At 42.3% G+C, this 22,944-nt stretch overlaps 1 protein-coding gene across 4 annotated transcripts; it reads right to left on the bottom strand.

Annotated features, from left to right (window-relative positions):
* Positions 1–5,204: 5,204 nt before the first annotated feature.
* On the bottom strand, positions 5,205–18,616 carry IL1R2 (interleukin 1 receptor type 2). 4 transcript variants are annotated; one of them, XM_085583096.1, is made up of 10 exons: positions 18,404–18,616; positions 17,197–17,356; positions 16,767–16,897; positions 16,413–16,671; positions 14,125–14,299; positions 12,555–12,726; positions 10,757–10,822; positions 9,909–10,044; positions 7,486–7,631; positions 5,205–6,176 (listed from the first exon to the last, which is right to left on the bottom strand). In XM_085583096.1, the coding sequence occupies exons 3-10, from the start codon at positions 16,843–16,845 to the stop codon at positions 6,049–6,051; spliced, it is 1,161 nt and encodes a 386-aa protein (XP_085439222.1). In that variant the 5' UTR covers positions 16,846–16,897; positions 17,197–17,356; positions 18,404–18,616; the 3' UTR covers positions 5,205–6,048. The 4 variants fall into 4 exon arrangements, with proteins under 4 accessions (XP_085439222.1, XP_085439202.1, XP_021394451.3 ...); XM_085583076.1 differs by having other exon boundaries at positions 17,197–18,616; XM_021538776.3 differs by lacking the exon at positions 17,197–17,356.
* Positions 18,617–22,944: the final 4,328 nt, after the last annotated feature.

The raw sequence follows: 22,944 nt of genomic DNA, 5'->3' as shown, positions 1-22,944 counted from the left end.
TCACACAGGAAGAAGAACAACCAGACCTGAAGCACTCTGTCGGCTGGACATTACCTGGGACTTTGCTGGCCAAAGAAAATAGCCTGAAATTGAGTATAATGCCACAGAGGTAGAGATGTGCCACTGGTATAACTGAGACAGGGTCTGGAGGCCAGGCAGGGTGCCCTGAGGAAGAGAGGAAGCAGAAGACTACCACTCACATGTCAGCTGCACCAAGACTCATCTCTTTCCTCTCCCTCTCACCCCACCATCCTGATGGGGCTCATTGTACAGTTGGCCCTCTTGCACCTACTTTGCTCAAATATATGCTACAAACATAATAAATGAAAGAGAGATGAAAAAAAGGAAATGCTGAAACTGAACCTAGAGAAATCTAGGAACAAGGATATTCTCTGAAAATTAACTTCTGCTCGTGCAAACAAGCTGTGGCATGCTCAGACCTCCTCAAAGTATTGCATCACAATAATTTGTTTATCTGTTTTCAAGAATAATAAGATTTAAGTCATGATCCACTTTTAAAACTCATTATAAAATGAGGATTTAATTAGTTTTCTTAATCAAAAAGAAACAGAATGAAAACAAATGTTAAATATCTCAAGAAAAGACAATTGATGACTGGCATATACAATCTCAGACTGCCTCTGCACAATCACTGTCTCCAATACTGGGTAGACAATGAAAAACTTTAGTTACTGATTTAAGAGAGATTAGGGATTGCATTTGGGTAAATCAATATTCCGCTTTTATAATGAAGATTCAAAGAAACCATTGTACAGGAACAGGCAAAAGTCCTGACATGTAATCCCATAAACCATACCATACTTCTGACAAGTCTGCAGCAGTCATGGTTTGACAGCTGGTTTCTATGTTTTAAAGCAGTCTTCTAGGGATGGAAGTTGGATACCACTGCCACATATCATTACTGCACTCTTTTCTCCTTGGCTCCAGTGACCTGACATTCACAGCAGAGACATCACTCCTGCTGCTTGCTTGCAGTCTATGAGACCTGCTGGCCTGAGCCAGGAAGCTCCTGGTACCCTCACTGGGGTGCCATTTCTCCATCTTGGTTCCCAGTGGATGGTCAGAAATGAATGCCACAGAAGCAGCCATTGAACAGTAAAATAAAATAAACAAACAGAAAGTTGCATTTAAGAGAATAAGTGGAAAACAACATAATAGCATTTAAGGACTTCCTTCTCCTCCTCTTTGCATAACAGAGACACATAAAAGGCCATAAGAAGAGTTAAATTATCTCTTAAATAATGGTTTTGTTTAGAGACTGGATCACTCCACCATTAAAGCCAACTCTCATTAAGGGCTATTTTCCAGGGGCAACTGGCACCTCCTGGCAGATTTTAAAAGACTGGAACTTTGGACATGTCTACCAAAACATCCAGCAATTGTGTTCAGTTTTTAATTCTTTGATCTGCCAGCCCTTACAAGCTAGTAAGGACTGTAATTATGAGCAAGGCCGATTTAACTGAGGAAATAATAATAACACAGTAATTAAACTCTTAGATGGCATTTTTTATCTTCAGCAGTCCAGCCTTTTCCAATGGAGGTAAAGAACACAAAGCCAGAGGACATGATTCAGCCTTGCAGGAGGACCCCATGCTGTCACACACATCAAATCCTATTCATAGCTGTACCCAGCTCTAGGTTTGAAGTAATTTATTTTCCTACCATTACTCCTGCTGAGATGCTCTTTCAGGACCTCACTGCTGCAGTGACTAGAGGCATCTAAATTTCGGTTATACATTTCTTACTCCAGTCTTATTATGCAGCCTCTTTCATTGGTGGAAATAATTACATGCCCTTACTTTTTACTCTCTCTTTGGATGAATTTATGGGCAGTTATCATGGCCTGTCATTGCCTTTTCAGGCAGAAGATAAGCTCGAATTGTTTATTCTCACAAGTTCTCCATTCCCCCACACTCTTCCGCCCATATTTATGTTCTCCTATGCAATCTGTATTTCCTAAATGGCACTACTCAATATGGTGGTAGTAATAATCATCATCAATGAGACAGTAGTAATCATCGTCATCTTATATATATCATCAACATCTTCTATGTTCTTTCCTATTAAAAAGCAATCAGTCACAGAATTCTGCTACTCTTAGGTGAAGTGAATCTCAGTTCTTTCTCTGCCATGCTTCTTCCTGCATTTTACTAGCTTAGATTCATCTGAAAAACTACCTATCAACTGCGATCAAAGGCAGGGCACTTGTTTCTTCCCTGAGCTGATAAATCTTGTCTACTCACAAGAAGGGGACCTGCAAGAAAGCTGGAGAGGGACTGTTTACAAGACCATGCAGTGATAGGACAAGGGAGAATGGCTTTAAACAGAAAGAGTGTAGAGTTAGATTAGGTAGTAGGAAGAAATTTGTCACTGTGAGGGTTGTGAGGCACTGTAATAGGTTGCACAGAGAAACTGTGGGTGCCCCAGCCCTGAAAGTGTTCAAAGCCAGGTTGGATGGGGCTTTGAGTAACCTCCTAGTGGAAAGTGTCCCTGCCCATGGCAGGAGGACTGGAATTAGATGATCCTTGAGATCCCTTCCAACCTGAATCATTCTACAATTTAATGATAAGAAAGAGGACCAAGTTTCCAGCATTCACAGGCTAGCACAGTAATGATGATGAGACCAAAGAAACCACTGTGTCTTGCCCACACTCTCCTTTGGAGTGTTCTCAAAACAGTCGAAAGATCAGCCATGGTAAGGCCCAGTCAAAGCAAAAAGAGTGGTAGTAACATACTGAGGGTACATGTAATCACACCCTTTAATTAATTTGTTCTGCAATGTCTCCAACTTGAAAGCCACAAGTCACTTGAGAGTCTTTTTTGCAAGTAAACAAACAACATCAACTACTTCCAGTCATAGCCTGGCCTCTTAGCACTTATGACGAAGTACATTTGGGAGCCAAAGCAAGCAAACATTATGATTCATTTATCCCACAGCTTAGCAGATGGATAAAGTAAACCTTTATAACCAAGGCAGAACAGGACCTCTACAGCTTTAAATGAATAGCACCATTTAAGCCTCATGAGACAGAAACACTGGAAATGCTTCATTATCCACAAAGGAATCAAGATGTGCATTTCTACGAAATTCATGTACATGTAAGTAAAGTTCCTGGGGCACAACTCAAAAGATGACAAACTAGAAAAACAGTGAGAAAGAGAGGACCTTCACTTCTTATCAGGACTGAAATACTGACCTTTTCAACACGTTACAAAGGAGTTTGCCGTTTACACCTGAAGTCATTGTCAAGTTCTGGGACAATTTAGACTGGGGCAAAAACTTAAAATGGATAGAAGGAACACACAACTATAAAAGCCAAACTACACTTTGTAGTTAAAGATTCAGAAATGGATGAACTTCCCAAGCTCTAACAAGTGAGCTTGGTTCTACATAATTTTTCAGAAGTTTCCTCATTATTATTATTATTATTATTATTATTATTATTATTATTAGTGCCTCGCTGAAGAATTTCAGGAAAATAATATGCTCTTCTTGAAAACTGACTGGAGTTATATTTCAGTTGCTTTATTAAGCTTTTACATTGTGAATACTAAGTATAGACTGGTAGTTTCCAGTGCAATGAACACATTAAAGCAGAATATATATACACATATATGTATATAAGTGGTTTTCTTATCAATGACATGAGTTTGTCCACTGGAAGCAAGCTAGTTTTATGATATTTCCTTTCCTATATAACTGTTTTTGCCATTTTTCTGCTGTACCCAGCAGAGCCAGGAAGGAGCAGGCAGACACTGTCTGCCATGGGAGCTGAGAGCTGTGGAAAGGGTGACAGGCCCCAGCACACCTGCAGTCACTCAGCAGACTTCCTCCTGGTTCCAGCAGGGATCTCTGTACTTCAGCCATGCACACACAGGACAGCTCTTTCTTTTCTTCCTGTAATAGCTGTGGCACTTCATGACCACACAATCTATGAGTCACAAATGTTTTTCCAAGGCACCAACTAGATATTTTCAGCCTCCCTCTTACGTTGGATTCCACAATATATACATTTGGGCCTGCCACCCAACCTCTTACATTATTTTCATTTAGTGCAAACCTGTGTTTGCTCTGCACAGAGCTGCCAGCATTAAAGTAATTTCCCAAGAAAGCCCAGCAGCTTCGACTACATCACAGGGTGTCTCTGAGTTTTAGACTGATTCTTTTTGTAACCTTTCTGATAACCCAAAATTCAGTGATCCACAACCAGTCATTCCTGTATCCATGAATCCATGCAGAATAGATTCATCTCACTTTGTCTTAAACCGGTGGAAAAAAGACAGACACCTTTGAGATGCAACTCATCCCATTTATTTTAGAGAGAAGTCTTTCTCCATTGAGTGGAGAGGAAACATCAGTGGCTATCTTGGATTACCGGTATTTCTTTAGGCTTTGTGAAGGCTGGATGAGAGGTATGCCACCCTAGGCTATCCTTTACAGCTGCAAGGTTATGGATAGAGAGTTCTCAACTCCAAAATATAAGAATTATGTTCTACTTTTTTTTGCCCTGCTGGACCTGTTGCTTTACAGACTTGAGGCAAAATAAACATAAACACTTTAATTAGCTGTTCATACCTAAAACACTATTCCTGGCAATTCCAAAACACTCATCCTCCTGTATGCATGCGTCCCCTCCCCAGCTACTAGAATTAAAAATGTAACTTTTTTGTCTTGATCAGTGAAGATCAACTGTATGTGCAGGTCAGCCCTTGTTTTCACTCGCTCCCACATTTATTTAAGAGTTTTGTTTGAGAACCAGCAGATGAAATTATTTGGTGCTCTTCACATTATATTTAGGTTTGGTTTGAGTGCTACTCTGGTCAAACATTAGTTATGCTGCCTATTTAGATGGATAACATCAAGACCACATACACTGAAAACTAGAAAATAGTTGTTAACTCAATTTGTGTTTCCTGAAAAAACTTTTGTACAAAAAGCCTCTATCCTGGATGCTAATTCATGCCAAGACCATAGTACACCAGTCTTTTCCCCTCTGTAAGTGTGCCTCTGAAGTTGTTGCAGATAGATGAGCTCTCTGGAAAATGCTATAAACCAACACTGTCCCAGGAACAAGGTAACCTTGTCCTCATTACATCCATAATTTTTCCAAAGAGAAACATTGTGGTGCAGAGCCCTGAATTCTTGATATCTCATATGTCACATCTCAACTCGCACACCAGCATTTTGGTTTGGGTTTATTTGTTTACCATTTTTCCACATAACATTTTTAAAACTTAAATAAACTATGTTGCCCTTGTGTATAATGATACAGATCAGTGTAAAATATTTACATTATGTAGGTCACTTGTTCAAATCTATCTGTAAAATATTTACATTGTGTAGTACCTGAAGACATTTATTTATGAGGAAAGCCTTCAGAATATTATACAGATGGAGTTATCTCTGGGGGAGGGATATTCTGAGACAGTCTATTTAAGCAGAGTGTAATCCAAATAGTGAACAAAATTAGTTTTTCTTTGGAGAAGTTCATAGATATACAGTTGCCGTGACAACTGCATTTGGCTCTGAAAAGGGAAAACAAATGCCTCTTTGTAGATTCAAGTAAAATAAATTTAGTGTGGTTGCACAGAAAAATAGTTTTTTCCCTCTAGTGTCAAATAGCCCTTCTGTAGAAAGCTTCCTTAGCTTCTCATTTTAGACTTCAAGGGTTTCTTATCCTTTTTTTGAAAAAACAGTATATCTATTGGAATTACAAAGGGTGAGAGCACCTCCCTTTCCCTACCCTTCCCATATCCAGAGCATAATTTTGTGTTCCAAAATTCTACAGATTGCACCCTAGTTGCAAAATAATAGAACCAGATTTCCTGCATCTAAGTAGCATAAAAATGCAAACTTATATTCTTAACTTCAACAGATCATAGAAGACTGAGAAAAGTGGGAAAGAGATGTTATTATTGGTCTGTTGGGAATGCAGTATATCAGGTCTGAAATGCTTGCTGTGTCTGATGTGAGAGATAGCCAGGGTGACTTTTTGTTCTGTTGACAGTTCGAGAGCCAAGTAGATTTTACACCTTTGGTATTGTATATCCTTTATCAGCTCTCTGCTTCCACCACTTGTGCATGCACACCCCTCCCACGATCAAACAGGCCAGTGCAACAGGAATCATTGCAATGTACCAGGACAGACCAACAGCTGGAAAAGTAAACAAATTAAGTGTTAGAAAAACAGAAAAAAAAAAACAAACAGAAAAAAAACAATGAACTCCCAGGAACATAATTCTCTACACACAAATTGGAAGAGGAGAAATGACAATAGAAAGGATGTCTGCAAGTTAACCTTCCAGCAGGGCTTATCACCTTTGAAAGGAAGAGATCTATTGATTGGGCACTCTGGAAAATGTGATCATGAAGATAGAAGGAAGGATTGGAAAACAACAGAGAGTGAGAATTTAAAGTTCAATCTTTTGCATACACCTAATTTTCTAAACCCCTGATCAGAGCAGCTGTGTGCTTTCTATCTTGGTTTGTTAAAAGCACAGACATTCCAAGCAGGAAATCCAAGCACTGTATGGGGCAGGAATACTTAACAATTAGTCCACCCTCAAGTTATGTTAATAATTTTTCCCTAGAGAGCAGCTTATAAATTAGTAACAATCAACCCAAGACTCAAAACTTCTTCCTAAATGCAGCCAATTTCCAATGCCAGTGTCTGTCTAGACCATTCTGGATTGTTCCAATGTGTACTGCCTATTCTGTAGTTATTCCTTTGTAGCTCATGGAAGACAAGGGCAGCACATGATCCAGCAAAATGAGTACCAATCTCTCATAGGGTGCTGGAGTGAGTCATAACTGATAATGAAGTCTCAAAGGGTTCATGTGCATTTCTAAGACAGTGTGAGCAAGCTTTGGTGATTCACCAATGTCATGCAAAGAAACAATTAGCATTGCTTCACATTTTTTATACAGCTGGTTCTTGGCCAATGGTTTATCACACTGCAACATTAATTGTGCTGAGTTTAGGTCTTCTCTTCCCATCACTAGGAGCCAAAATAACAACACCCATCATAATTTACACTTCTTGTTATTTTGGCAGTAGTCTGTGCATGAGGAAAAGAAATACTAATCATTTATTCTGTAATTGTCTTTTTTTTCTCTACTTGTTGAGGAACTGGAAGAGATTTGGCCTTGCTGCAAAAACAGTTTGCCAGAAGTCTCATTGGAACACTTATTTCACAAAGTGTATCTAAACTGGAGTTTTATCTTTTATCCAATAAACAGATATACCAGCACAGACAGATCCTTATCCCTGCATAAAAGACAGTAAATTACCTACAGAAGGTGCATTTTGTGAATAGGCTGTATCAAAGACTACAGGTGAAAGAGGCAACGAGATTTTCCCCAGGCAGTAATTCTAGCCTCTTACAGCATAAACAGGATCAGATGATAATTTAGCATTACAATAATAATAAAAATTATCAAAAATAAGCAGTAAAAATAACTACCTTCCTGCTTGACTCTTGTTGGCAGTTCTTGGTATCCATATCTGTTCTGGGCCAGACAGGTGAAGTCTGTGTAAAAGTCCACTTCTTCAACAGAATCAAAAATCAGTGGTACTTCAATGAAGTTCTCACCATTTTCTACAATTTCTCTGGAAGAATAAGAAAGATTTAATGTTAAGTATTTTAATAAGATAGCTTTTCTCTATTTGATGTGTTCATTATAACAGCACATTGCAAGAAAATGCATTGGATATTAGTTTATTTCTGAACCAGTCCCTCAGCATTCAAGGATGCCCGTTGTCTTCAGCCCAGTTGTGCTAATTACTTGAGTCCCAGTGGGCACCTAGCCTTCCTATCACCTACCCTGACGTTTTTGGAGTCTAGAGAAAAAAAAAGACCTGGATTTGTCTTGGAAAAATAAAGAAAAGGGAGGGGGAAAAGGCAAGAGGAATTCTGTGTATCTTTGATACATTAGCATTCTGCAAGGACCTAATTCCTCCTCTCTGCCCACCTGAAGTTAATTCTTACAATCAGCTGGAAGAGGACATATGGAGCACATAACCCTGCAAATGTTCTCTGAGAAAGCGAACCACCATTTCTATCACATGCTCAAAGCCAGTAGCTCAATATAAGAAGCTGTCCAAGAAGTTTCCAGCTAATTTCAACATGGTTATTTTAGTAGTACCACTATTTGAAAGTGGTTTTTTAGCTGGAGTCAAACATTTACCCTTGATATTTTAGTCATTACCAGAGCAGTTGTCCATTATGTGCCTGCATTGCACAGCAGCAATCCCTGAGCGCTCCTCTCAGGAGCTCTTCACCAGAGATTTCTGCAGGGAATTTGTTTTCCCAGTGGCATTTGAGCTGTTTTGTCATTTGTCAGCTGTTTTGCTGCCATAATGAGGGCTTCCAGCAGAACTGGGGTGTCTCACACACTGTGGGTCCTGCAGGAACCTCATCTGTCACTATCAGTGTGCTTGTGCAATTGTATGATAATATATAACAGCAATAATGATAGTAGTTAGGCATAACAAAAATAATTTTTAAAGTCTAAGTAATAAAGTGTTGCTCTATTCTAAAGCCTGCAGAGACTATACCTGCAGTACATTTTTATGGTTCCTGGCCACAAGTTCAATGCATTTTCACTTATCCGTATAAACAAGATCAATTTCTCCAGTCATGCTGTGGGGAATGGGAAAACACCTAAAGGCCTGGGCATTCACCTGAGTTCTTATGTTACCTCTGGCTGCAGCATGTCCAGGCTGTTATCTGGCACTGGTGGCCACAAAGTGACAAACCATCTCACATCCATAAGAGTTAAACATTCTTGTCCCTCAAAATACAGATGCTACACCCCCAAACTCTGTTGGAAAGGGCCCCTAGCCCATGTTAAACCCTAATCAATAGCCAGAAGCCCTTTGGGAAGGTGCTAGCTGATGTGTGACCAGTTTAGGAAGTAACAGCAGAGGCAATGGCATCTCAGAGCCAAGGAACCTTCTAGGGTCGTTCCATCAGTACAGGCAGAGCCACCAGGCAAGGGTAATGGTCTGTTTTGGAACTCCAAGCTTCATGAAACAAGAAACTAAACAAGCTGATTTGGTACTCAGTGAAGAGACTTCAGACAGAAAGTTTTGTTCACATTTACAGAAACAGTAGAGATATGCCCAGATGAAGTGAGTTACTCAGGTAACTCATCACAGGTACAGAATGCAGGTATCTTGCCCTTTCCTAGTGGGAAAAGCCTTGAGGTATATAGCTATGAGGCAGCTGAGAGAAGGCTCCTCAAGACTGAGACACACTATGAATCAGGGCAAGAGGATCCTGTTTCTCTCTCCGACCAGCATTCCCTTCAGCACTACCTCAGCATCTGTTCTAGCACTCAGCAGGTGTCTGTGTGAGACAGTTTAACTCACTAATGTGGAAAAGAACAAGCTTAGGGGAGGAAACAGTGTTATTAAACAAAACAAAAACCATCAAACCACTAGATAATTTTCTGTTGTCTCAGTGTATTCTGAGAACCTCATGAATGTCAGGGAGAGAACATTGCCACTTGCTGGCATGAGGTAAGGAGAGTGGTAAGAGAAGCTCTGGGAAGGATCAAGTCTCCTTGCTTTCCAATGCAGCCAGCCCTTACAACAGCTCAGTTGCTCATGAAAATGAAAATGAAAATGAAAATAAAGTTTGCCTCAAAGTTGTCTCATTTGCAAAATGCATGCACAAAAAACAGAGATAAAGCATTTATTTAATTGACTGGTTGGACTTGGGGGTTTATTTGCTTGCCTGCCCATTTTTTTCCTCATCTCTCACCTTCACTTCAGATCTGTCCATTTCCCATTTCATTACCTGGCATTCAGCTGCACTGAGAGCCCCTGTAGCACTGCAGGTTAGAACAATAAGCACAAGGAAGCACTTTCAGGCAGACTTACTGTCGTTCCCCCTCTGTAACTCTGCTTTGTTTATAAACCATGTCAACGCTGCTGTCATTTGCCAGCCATTCTACATCAGTTTGGAAATGGCTGCTCAGCCCAACAAACACTTTGCACGGGAGAGTCATCTTGGAGCCTGTCAAAAAAAAAAAAATAAAAATTGAAAAACAATTTAGACACATATGAAGAACTACTCTTTCTTTTGTTGAAAACCAACAACTCCAGTGAGAGATCCCACACACGTCAAGAACCACTATTTTCAAAACTGAAGTTAATCTCCAGATTGCTTTTGATCCCCTACTCCTTGGCAGCAAGACCTTTCAGTGTGGCAGTCCTTCCCACTGCTAACCAAATAATTTCCCTATTGCAACACCTACCAGGCCTTGCACTAAACACATTCCCCAGAGGCAAGGCTGTGTCCCCACGGCCTTGCCCCTTCTGACATCGTGCAGCCCGAAGGGCGCTGTGTGATCTACCCTTCTGCAGCAGCTGCATTAACCAGCAGCACAGCTTCACTCAGAGATGCTGCGGGTGAGGACATTCAGCTGAAGGTTGGACTTCCAGGGATAAAGTGATTTTGCAGAATTTCTGAGATTTTTAACCTCTATAATTACTGTAACTCAGGAATAAGGCGATTTCAGACTGATGTGTATCTATATTATATGGAAGTATATCTATAAACCCAGAAGACAGCATCTGGTTGTAGACGTTAAAAAGCAAAGAATACCCCAGAACCAACCCTCAACCAATATAATTGAGATCAAGAACCTACAACAATTTATACCAACAAATTACACAATAAGAGGACCTGCTCTAGTTTTTCTTTGATTAATATGATTGGGCCTTACCAAGAGCAGCTGATGTTGTCTTTTGGGCTGGATACACAATTATCGGGGTAATTCTCTTCTCTTGCTCTTGGCAGAAAAAGAGAACAGAGTCAGTGCTAAGACAAGAGAAAATGTGGCCATGGCCTCAGAACCAGAAACACGCCACTTCACCCAACACCCGTCGTCTCCCAGAAAGGATTTGATTGCTAGAGTCGCCGAAAGCAGAGACACTGCCGCTGCCTGCCGGGGCCCCGCGGCTGCGGGCACGGGCGGGACCCGCTCCCCGCGGGCCGCGGGGACGGCGGGAGCGACGCGCGCCACGGGCGGCCCCTGCCGGCCGCTCTGCGCAGCAGCGCCCGGGCGCCGCCGTGCCCGCTCCGTGACACCCGGCCCCGCTCCGTGACCCCCGGCCCCGCTCTGTGACTCCCGGCCCCGCTCCGTGACTCCCGGCCCCGCTCCGTGACACCCGGCCCCGCTCCGTGACTCCCGGCCCCGCTCCGTGACTCCTGGCCCCGCCCCGTGACACCCGGCCCCGCTCCGTGACTCCCGGCCCCGCTCCCTGACTCCCGGCCCCGCCCCGTGACTCCCGGCCCCGCTCCCTGACACCCGGCCCGGCCCCGCTCCCTGACTCCCGGCCCCGCTCCGTGACTCCCGGCCCCGCTCCCTGACTCCCGGCCCCGCTCCCTGACTCCCGGCCCCGCTCCGTGACTCCCGGCCCCGCTCCCTGACTCCCGGCCCCGCTCCCTGACACCCGGCCCCGCTCCCTGACACCCGGCCCCGCTCCCTGACACCCGGAGCCGCTCCCTGACACCCGGCCCCGCTCCGTGACACCCGGCCCCGCCCCGTGACTCCCGCCCCGCTCCGTGACTCCCGGCCCCGCTCCGTGACTCCCGGCCCCGCTCCCTGACACCCGGCCCCGCCCCGTGACTCCCGGCCCCGCTCCGTGACTCCCAGCCCCGCTCCGTGACACCCGGCCCCGCTCCGTGACACCCGGCCCCGCTCCGTGACTCCCGGCCCCGCTCCGTGACCCCCGGCCCCGCTCCGTGACTCCCGGCCCCGCCCGGGCCGCCGCCGAATGGCTCCGAGCTCCCCGAAGGGCTCGGCAGTGACACGCCACCTCCTGCCCCAGATATCAATTGTTCCGTTTAACAAGCGCAGGTAGCTGATGAGGGAGCCCCGTTCTGCCAGGGTGGTGCGGGAGCCCCTTCAGGGCCAGGACAAGCACTCCCTTGGCTTGAAAGGCTGAGCATGAGCTCCTCTCAATAATTTTATTAGCAAAGAAGAGGTTTTCTTATGTGCTGTGATGCTTTAATGTGTCCATCATTGAATCATGGAACCACAGAATTGTTTAGGTTGGAAGGAACCTTAAATGTTCCTAAAACCTTTCCTAAAAGGTTCCTAGGATTACTGGTTCCAACCCTCCTGCCATGGGCATGGACACTTTCCACTAGACCAGGTTGCTCAAATGCCCATGCAACCTAGCCTTGAGCACTTCCAGGGAGGGAGGTGGGGGCATCCACAACATATCTGGGCAACCTGTGCCAGTGCTTCACTACCCTCACAGTAAAAAACTTCCTCCTAATAGCTATTTTCAACCTGCCCTCTTTCGGTCTGAAGCCATTCACCCTTGTCCTGTCACTTCATGCTCTTGTAAGAAGCCCCTCTCCCATTTCTCTTATAAGCCCCCGTCATGTACTGGTAGCCCACAATTCGGTCACACCGAAGCCTTCTATTTTCCAGGCTGAATGAACCCAATTCTCTCAGCCTTTCCTTGCAGGAGAGGTGCTCCATCCCTCTGATCATCTGATACTACACTTACCAACAGTCTCCAGTTGAATTCTCCTGGTGATTTCATATGCTACACCTTCAAATGGAAATGACATCTTGCAGGTGTAATACCCCGCGTCTGTTGGTAGCACAGATGTTATGATCAGAGACGCTGAACCTTTCAGAATGATGAATCTTTCATTCTCTTCCAAAGGCTGAGCATCCTGGAGAAAGGACAGTAACTGGTGTTATGACTCAGATAGCTACACCCTGTGTAACTCTCAGACAAATTATCTCTGTCTCTCTGTTATTAGAAGTTCACTTATCACTGGGAAATCTGAGCAGTTCTGCTTTCCCACCAAAGCACAAGTTCTTTTAATGTGTATCCATCTCTAAAATGCCATGTGGCACTATATGTGTGAAGTGTGAAGAATTGCTATTTTAAGCTATCTATAATGTGTGCACATAGCTCTTCCACAGTGCACAATTTAAGATGGAAAACATACAATAGGCTTTTCCTTGAGTCATCTTAAGAGCAATCACACAAGATTTTAATACCTATGGAGGTTTTCATAATGTTATCCATAGATATCCATGTGTATGTATCCATACTTCCCATACATGACTACAGAAGTGTAATATTCTAAGGCATTCTTTGAAGACAAATACTTGTAATCATGCAGGATTTCACATAACTGTTACTTACGCTGTAAACTATTAGAAATTCCTGCTCTGTATCCATAAGGCTCTGTTCATACCTGGTCTGGAGACCTGCTAGGAGAAGTTATGTTCCTCCCTCATGAAGGTGGAGTAGCTCTTTCTTACATTTGTAACAAGAACCATATTGAGGGGGCAGCCTTTCACTTAGATAAAGTGGGTTAAGTTCCCACTTCTGAAGGGATTCGTGAGCAGCAACACTTTGCTGGTATGGTACAGATCATAGCCTAAGTACTGCAAACCAGCCTGTGTATTGCATCCTATGGTAAGGCTACAGCTGCACCAGGCAGAATTTGTGATTATAGTGGGAGTGTAAATAAAAGCTAAATCGAGTTATTATTGAAATGGAAGAAGAATCCCCTTCCCCAGTGTGAAATTGAACAGCCAAAGATGTTGCATTTGATCTTAGAGGCAAAACCAGGCTTGCCTACTTGAAAAGCAGCAAGTTGGCCAGTTAAGCAAGAGAACACTCCAGGCATTATTTAATTCATCCAGTATTTCCAAATGGTGTATTCCAGTTGATTAATGAAAGCTACCCCACCTGAACATGGAGGCAGTATCCCTGGGATGTCCTACTTTATGGGATTCACTAGAGGGGCCATGAAAAGAAGCACAGTGTCAAAGAGAAGGGCCTGATATCAGGTGGCACACCCTGGAGTTGGGTAAGTAATCTAGCTTTATAAAGAGTTGCACTGCCTATGAGAGCATAGAACGTGGAACACTTCATTCTGTGCTGAGTGTGCCCCAGAGAACTTTTCTTAAAATGTATACATCTGCCCCAAAATCCCAGTATATTACACTATGCTAGTGACTTAAACAACATGATGTTCAGGATAAATGTAAAGTGGATATTTATGTGCACAGTTGGGATAAGGCTGTGCACAAAGACGAAGTACATGTTCTACCTTGTACCACTTGAGCTCCAGGCTTGTCCTGTTTGGTGTAAAATCCCACAGGTCAGGACAAACAATCCTTCCAGAGGTGAAAGTGAAGAGGACCTGGGGGTAGGCAATCTCCCAAGCAGCTGTTTTCTCCACAACTGTGAGGTGAATGGAGACCTCGGCACAGTAAGAGGAGTTCCTGGTGACAGAGCAGGGAGAGGTGAGACCCCAAGAGTGGTGAGAGGAACTCAAATAATGCCCTTGGTTTCCTCCTGGCTCCATTTCCCTCATTAACAGAGGCTAAGACTATGATCACACCAGGTGGAATGCTGGAAAATCACTGGTACTGTTCTTTTGGCACAATCAAAACATGTTGCTGACACATCTGCCTCAAGACCTTCAGTCTTTTCTTTTCTTTTTAGTACAACAAGTTTCCTGTGTACCTTTAGGCTGCAGCACGATTTTAACTGTGTGAGGAAGGGGAACATGTTGACCTGAACAGTAGCAGATGTGTCATGAACCCTCCCCCATTTCCTTGGAAGAGGTTTTGACTGTGAAAACCCTAATGATTACATAAAAAGCTAAAAGCATGTATTACAATACAGCTGCAGATACTATTGCACAACCATAGACATTTTCTGCAAATACATGTAATTTTCTGTAGCAAATAAGGCATTCTGCCTTTGAAAGGTTTGCAATATTCAACTTTTCTTTCTGGCCCCAAGTGGCAATCATTTCCAGTCCCAAGGAAGACCACACTGGGAGAGACAGATGCTTAAATTCCACCCTTTACAACCTCAGGAACCCTGCTTCAGAGATGCCTTTACTCAGGACAGTGCATAATCCTTGAAGGTGCCAGTGAAGCCAGGGAGGCTGGGCTGCCACCTCCAGGAGAGCAGCTGTGGGCTGCAAGCAGGCAGAATGACAATATTGCCAGGGCACTGTGGCCATCTGTCATGTACAGGCCAGATGCCCAAATCCAAAATATTTTTTCCACAGAACACAGAAGCAGAGATCTGTGATAATTTGTTGCTACCTTCATTTTACAGAGTTGATAAAAAGATCTGCTGCCTTCCCTGCGGGATAATTTGTAAAGGAAATGTAATTTGCTTATGCTTTATTAATCATGTAATAATGTTAGCAATGAAGTTACCTGCTTGGCTCTTGCATGTCGTTTTCAAACAAATTTCACAGCATTTTACTAGATCTCTCAGTAACACTGCCACAATGTTATATATTGTCAAAGTGAGACAGAATAGTCCAAAAAGAGGATTTAAAAGCACTCTTGGACATCTCAGGCAACTATTCTGCTCCAGAGCATTTACAACCTTTTGTTGTTTGGGCTTCACTACCAGTATGTTCTCTTCTGCTCCACAACTTAAATTGCTGCTGAGACGTGGGGAAAGGCCAACCTGAGCATGATTTCTCAGCTTGTCCATCTCTTCTACTGCTAACACGCATCCCTCACAAGGTGTGCCGTGAAATCAAGGAGACCTTGCTGTTCACAAGCAGCTCCAGGGATGTAGAGATATGTTCTCCAGGATAAACCCCAGAGCTAATTGCCAGAGGTATACTGAGAGGCCAGCTGGCAGCAGGAGATGGCAGGGGACAGGGACCTGGAACATCTTCAGAAGTTCAGGCTCTAAGGGTGATGGGATTTTTTGCCTTCCTCAGTCTTTGACAAATCCAGACCCTGGCATCTCTTTTGACATGGTACAAGTGCATTGTCAGATTGAAAACACCCAGGAAAATAATTACTAATATGGCTGGAAAGAGCCATGGCTAACATGGCTCTGCAACACCAAAAGTCTGGTACTAGTCTAGCAAATACACACTGTGTCTCATGAAAAGTCTTCCAACAATACCAAATCAATCAAATTCTGGTTTAAAATGTGACTCAGAAGAAGAGTGAAGACCAGGGATATGGAAGAGAGAAGAGGAAAGGCACTGCAGAGCCACAACGCCTTCTATGTGCTTCATAAGGCAATCTGAGGTGCAACAGCAAAGCCACTGCCTGCACCATGTCCCACTGATTGGCTGAGAGGTAACTAGAAAAAACTCTGCAGACACTATTCTCCTATATGATTGCAGCCAAAGTGGCAACCCTGTGTCAGCATTTGTCCAGGTTTCAGTACTATAGGAGACACACAACACACTCTAAGGGTCCTGTCTTCCCATATTTTTTCTCTCTAATAACGTCAGCAAGGAAATTATCCAGAAATACTCTGAATGTAACTAGAGTTTAGAATCAAGGTAATGCATTTAGACATAGTCATTTTGTTAGCGAACTAGATTTTCTTTTAAATACCTACCTTCTTGTGCAGATATATACTCCTGAGTCTTCTAGCATCACTGGTAAAAACCAGAGTGCATTTTCTTTTGCCCAGATTCTTGAATCTTCATCTCTTCCTGATATCATGGTGTTTGAACCATTTTTATACCATGTGATATTAGAGGTCAAAGCAGAGAAATCCAAATGTTTGTATCTGGGGGAAGGACATTTCAGAACCACAGGTTCTCCATGCAGTTCATAGAAGTGTTTGAAAAACACGGTGTGATCTGAGCAGTTTTCTATACAAATCAGAGATATTTTTACGTTACTGTCAGAGAGGAACATTTAAAAGAATGGTGAGGGAAACAGAAGGAAAAAAGACAAATACACTTACCTGTGTTTTTGACTTGCTGAAGTCTGAAAGCAGAGGCACCTACTGTGCACGTCACCAGGACAAAGAAGAGCCCATGCATTTTTTTCCACAGGAAGTCAGAAGAAGAGAGTCAAAGGAAAGTGTTTTGAAATCTACAAGGAAGTTTATTACAAGACAGATTATATAATCAAAATACTCAACATTATCTAAAGAATTAACTGCTATTTTTCTCACTTCAGACCTGGGGAGCTTTGGTCCATCCTCAGTGAGCAGAAAGGTGTCTCCATCCCTAGTTTATGGGAGCAGAACTGTGGAACCAGAACATCTGGCTTGGCATACACATATCATTTCTAGCCCTTCCCTTTCACTCCAGAAGATGAAAACAGCATACCACAGGATGCTGATGTCCCCACAGCTTTTCAGAGCAATAGCTACAGGTGAAAACATTTACCTCTGCTTATTCTGTGTTAAGATGTGACTGAGGCACAGATCAGCTGCTTCGAGTGAGCTGTAGTGTAGTAGCTTGGCTGAACACAGGAGCAAAGTAGGCCAGCTAGTGTGAATCACACTGCTACAAGCAGAGCAAGCTTTCTTGTCTCCAACAAATGTTTCTGTTGGGACAAAAAACATTGACTCCCATGGCATGTATACCCATCTTGATGGTGGTACACAAGTTTTCAGCATGGAGACTATTACCATCTGTTCTAAACAATAAAAAGATAAGGAAAACCTTGAACAACCTGTCCTGAAAATCAGACAGGGTGGCTGCTAAGGGAAAACAAAATTCTTCTCTGCCAGTCATTCATCAAGTGTCATCTGTATGGACCTGACATGAGCATGGCAGTGTCTGTGTACATCACTGAATGCTTCTAATCTGCCATGAGGCCTCAGCTCCTGCTAGTCAGTTGATTGATCATGCTTTACCTTGGTGTGCCACGGGCAAAAATATATAAAACATGCTGGATAGAGGAACTAGTTTATACTCCGTGTAAGGAATTTATGAACAATACAATACACATATCCACATGATACATTTCCATTTTATGTATAGAAATGGAAATTGCATGCATTTAACATTACCTTAAAACTATGATGAATATTAAATGACTGTACAACTATTCAAATCAAAACCAAAAATAAATATTTCTACCATATAACAAAGCCATATTCATTTGGGCATATTTTTGTATTCTGTCATGCTCATACTTCCAGCATGGTTTGAATCCAAATTTCTTCCTGTTCTAGTAGCTATACTTACCTGACATCTGATAGTTTGACTATAATAAACTATTTCCAGATTATTGTCATCTGTACAACACCACAAAACCAACCTCTTTCTCAATAATACTCTTTCATAACCATAGGTCATCTCCCCTACTCTTAGGTCTGCACAGATTTCCAGGGAATTGCTATGGAGCTCTAGCCTCCCTCGGATACACCTGAACCAGGTGCTAGAGGCATTAACAAGCCCCACAGTTCACATTGATACCCTTTAGCAGGTGAGTTTCTCTCTCTTCAGAGCCTTTGCCTGACAAAAATTCTTAGTTATTCTGTTCAGAGCTTTCTGGTCCCTTTGGTTTAGTAACTAACAATCTCCATAAGCCATTTGAGGGTTTAGGGAAGGTTTTCATTCCCAAATTTCAATCAGATTCACTTACCTGTGTTTCTGTAATCTTTCATGTATAAGCATCTCACAAAAAGAAGCTGTCAGACTGAAAATTCCTGATGAGGACCTTATATAGGGTTGAGTTCAACACACAGCGGAAACTTGTTTCTCATTGCCCAATCAGATTTGTGTCAAAACCAAATAACGTTTTAGACCCAACTTTCTTTCCTTCCGTAGGGTGAGGATAAGTGAAACAGAGGCAGGCACAGAGAGAAAATATGTGTTTGGATTTCCCAAAAAAAGGGGAAGTGACTGCTAAATATATGACTAATCTTCCCCTTTTCTGACGAATGGTAGCTTGCATACATTCATGTCTTCACGTGACTATTTCATACGCTACCTAAAGTAAAAATTTTCATGGGTAACAAAAGGTGCACTGCAGCATAGTCAGCAGCTAAATAATTGCAATCATCACATTTTGTGGTTTATCAAGCTCTTCATGGACAACATAAATCTTCTGTGATTTCCCAGATCCTGAATCACAATGTGAATCACAAATGTGCTGATTCCCCTTTCCTCTCACAACATCCATTTTAGTGTGACAGCCTGCATTAAGGCTCTCTTGCAATGGGGTATGAGGAAATAACATCTAGAAGCAAATTATGGTTTCAGGCTCATGAGAAGGAGTAAGAATAGGATTATGAATTGTGGCAATTTTGGCCCTTTAGCCTTTTAGAAGAGGGTAATCAAGTGAGGGACTGCAGTTCCCAGATAGACTAATATCCTCAGATACATCTAAGATGGATCAACACTTTTCAACAGATTCCTTCAGAAGAGTTCTACCCTGGCTGTCTTTTTATCCAGAAAATATCACGTGCAGCAGTATGACGACCTCAAGTATCAGTTGTTTATCTGGAGGTGCAAAAGTCTTGTTTAGAATAACTCAGGAAGAAAGGAAAGATACAACAAGAATTTAATTATTTTTTAGTAGATGTCTGCTGAGAAGGCCACGCTGTTTTGCGGTTAGCTATCACTGAGTATTTATAAACAGAAATGTGCAAGTCTAGCAACTATATATATAAAGAGACTCTCTTAGGGAAGCTGGTGTCATTCTGTGGTTTTACTCTGCTGATGATTCATTGATACAGCTCAAGATGCTGGAGCGTAGCTGTGAAATTCCTGACTTGAAGACCAGACTATTCCCCATATGTCTCACTCATTGCTCATCTCACTAGATAGATATTTCCCACACCGGGGCTACATGCAGTTCCTTGCCACAGTTGGGTGGATTTTGCTGTCCTTGCACATGCTAATAAAATAATAAAAATATCAAGAAATATCTGGTCTTTTGGAAGCTCCTTGCAACAGAGGCTTTCAAAACAACTCCACAAGCAAGGTATGTCTGTCCATTATCCCTAGTCAACAGAAGTCAGGCATCATGGAATGGGGATTACACCATTTCTACAAGGGACAGTTAATGTGTCAGGTTCTTGAAGCAGCTCCCAGGTTTTGTTGCTTCTCCTGGAGGAACTTACCCTGTTATAGTGGCTCTGTGGCTGATAATGTTTGGCATCCAATAACTGCAATCCCTTGGACTTCATTATTTATTCTGTTATCCAGTTTGGCTAAGCAAACTTCATGCAATTAAAAACTGAAGTAAATTTCTCTGGTTCACATAAGAAAAAGGTGGCAAGGTATTAAGAAATCCTGAATGTTGGAAGCTGACTAGAAAGCAGATACAAAGTAAACCACAACTATTGCAGCAACACATGTTCTTGGGCTTACTGATACGAGAAAACCTGGTTTAAATAATTTATAATACCCTTGTGCACAGTTCCAAGATGGGGTCTTGAGGAGCAGAGGAAAGGAAAGGAAAGAAATTGAACACTTCAACTCTGAGAATCACCAAATAACTGGGACAGAAAGAGAAAACTAAACTGAGGGATTAGCACAATGCACAACAGACTCCAAGAATACAAGAATTTGCATGCTTAGCCAGAGGAATAAGTGCTGACATACCCCAGTTTTATATGACTAAGTGAGAGAAACAGAAGGCAATGTGTCAATTTGTTATGAGGGAGTGCTAGTTTGGCCAGAGCAGTCATGGCTGGGTTACAGATTGTTTTACCACTATAGGTTCCTAGGATTTCCAAAGACCTTTTCACTGCAATAGAAAGCAGGCACACTTGAAAAATAATTATACTTTCAAGAGCTGGAAGGGTCAGGGAGGAGGAGACCCTCAGTGTAGAAATCAAGAAGGTAGAAGGGACAAAGTAAGGTCTAGAGAGGTCCAGAGTATCTGTGCACAGGCACACGGCCATAGACTGGTGAAATAAAGAAATTATTTCTGAAAAAGTGGGGGTTTGCTGGATTTTATTAAAAGTAGAAACCCATCCCTGGGCACAGCCTACTTGATATGTGATGCTTGATGTTATGTGGAACAGCAGTGTCTGTTCCAAAGCCGTTACTGCTGCAAAGCTGAGTTTGTTGAAAGCAGTAAAGTGATATTGCTCTCCCTATAAACTGATCTGAAGAGGATAATCTAAACTACTATATAGTGACAGTCTAAACATCCATGTATGTCTCAAATGGCAATAAAAGTAAAAACTATGTCTTACTGCTTTTCCTTCTCTTATGGATAAAATGGTGCATAGATATACTGAATTTTGATCAAGGTTCGGGTTAGTGATCAGACAACAAAAGAGCCTAGGGCTCCAGGGACAATGGGAATGGAAAAGGCATGCCAAAAGGACCATAGCATGGCCTTAACATTACTGACCCTATATCTTTCTAATCTGGGCCATTTACAGAACCATTCACTTCAGAAAAAAAACCTCTAAGATTGTCAAATTCAACCATTCACACAGCACCGCCATCACTAAACCACGTCCCCAAGTGCCATATCCACATACATTTTAAACCCTTCCAGGGATGGTGATTTCACCACTTCCCTGGGCAGCATATTCTAAAGCCTGTCCATCCTTTCATTGAAGAGATTTTTCATAATATCTAATCTAAACCTTTCCTGCTACAAGCTGAGGTAATTTTCTCTTGTGCTGTCACTTGTTACCTGGGAGAAGAGACCAACCCACTCTTGCTACTTTTGAGGATCCTGCTTTTTTCCCAAGCTACCAGCCATTCTCCATGCTCGGATGGAGCAAGCCTACAGCACACAGCACCTACCATGCCTTAGTGCAGGGCTCCAGGCAAGGCTGCAGCACCCACAGTCACTTGCCACACCAGGGCTGGGAGGAAGGGCTAGCTGGGAGTCAGCAATGCTGAGGAGAACAGCAAGCAGACATTTCCCACAGCTTTGCTGTCTTCTCAGACCATAGGCAGTGAGTCAATAGGGGAATTAGGGACAAGCTAGGAAAAAAGCAAACCTGAGACTGCTGACTAGTGCTTTTTTTTTTTTCCCACCAGTTCCAAAATCATAGTGTTTGCTTGCAATCAGGATCAGTCTTCTTTATATATGAAAAAATATAATGTGCTCTGTGGTTATTCATGTGAGAAGTGTTAAGGGATTTAAAAACACAGCAGTCATTACAAAAAGCCCACAGTAAGAGCAGACAGAGGAGGAACTGTGTCCAGTTGAGGATCATTAAATCATATAGAGTTACATGAGCCAGAACAACATGGACAAAAGAAAATTTCTAAACCAGTTATGGTGCTTGACTTAAGTGGCCAGCCCAGCAAACAGGGATTTCAGAGGCAAAGAGAAAAACAGATGACAAAGATTTTTGTTCATAATTGCCTTTTTGTTGCTGAACTTAAATTTAGTAGGTAAAAAAGTAACTTCATAGCTATGAAAACATATGGTCTGTGATAAAGGAAAAATTGAGCTGGTACGGATCATACATTATTGTAGGTGTACTCAGAGGGTAATATTAAGCATTACTTTTTTATTACATGTTCTTGAATCAAGTATTTGTTTCACCAAGAAGATGAAATCATTTATGTAATACTGGCAGTAAGTCTTCCATTTGTCTTAGATTTACTGTCCGTCTGACACACAAGTATATTTCACACACTTGTTTTAAGAAGCAGTCATATGAAATATACATAGCAGATCAAATGACCCACGGTATTTGTTCTCTACTTCACTACATTAATGTGTAATTAATTATCACAGGATTTGGAGAGGGCTGGGGTGGGAGACAATGCATGAAAGTGCATATGGTATAGAAAGAGAGACAACAAATTTGCAGTCATACTTGGTATTCTCTCTTTGTCCTTGTCCTGTGTGTAGTGTCACAATGATCAGCAATTCTGACTGGCATCAAGAGTTGCTTAAGAAAAAATTGAGCAAGACTTACTCTGGATCTGTGAAATAATAGAAGAGGGGTTCACAAATAAATGAATAGCAAATAATTAGATGCAACATATACTGCTTCTAAATGAAGAGGCAGGGGAAGAACCAGGGTATGCAACAGCAGGAATTAGGAGAAATCAGATCAATTCAGAAGAAATAGAACCAATCCCAACAACACCATTGATCTAAAAAAGAAATACATAAGCAACCAAATGATGCTGCAAGAACATGTATGTGCTTGCAATAACAAGCACGTAGGCCCAGTCTATCTTTTTATCTTT

The sequence above is a fragment of the Lonchura striata genome, chromosome 1, assembly GCF_050655825.1.
Source record: "Lonchura striata isolate lonStrDom1 chromosome 1, ASM5065582v1, whole genome shotgun sequence".
In the NCBI taxonomy this organism is placed as follows: Eukaryota; Metazoa; Chordata; class Aves; order Passeriformes; family Estrildidae; genus Lonchura; species Lonchura striata.
The sequence above is the reverse complement of the archived record's forward strand: the minus strand, read 5'-3'. Positions and strand labels throughout refer to the sequence as shown.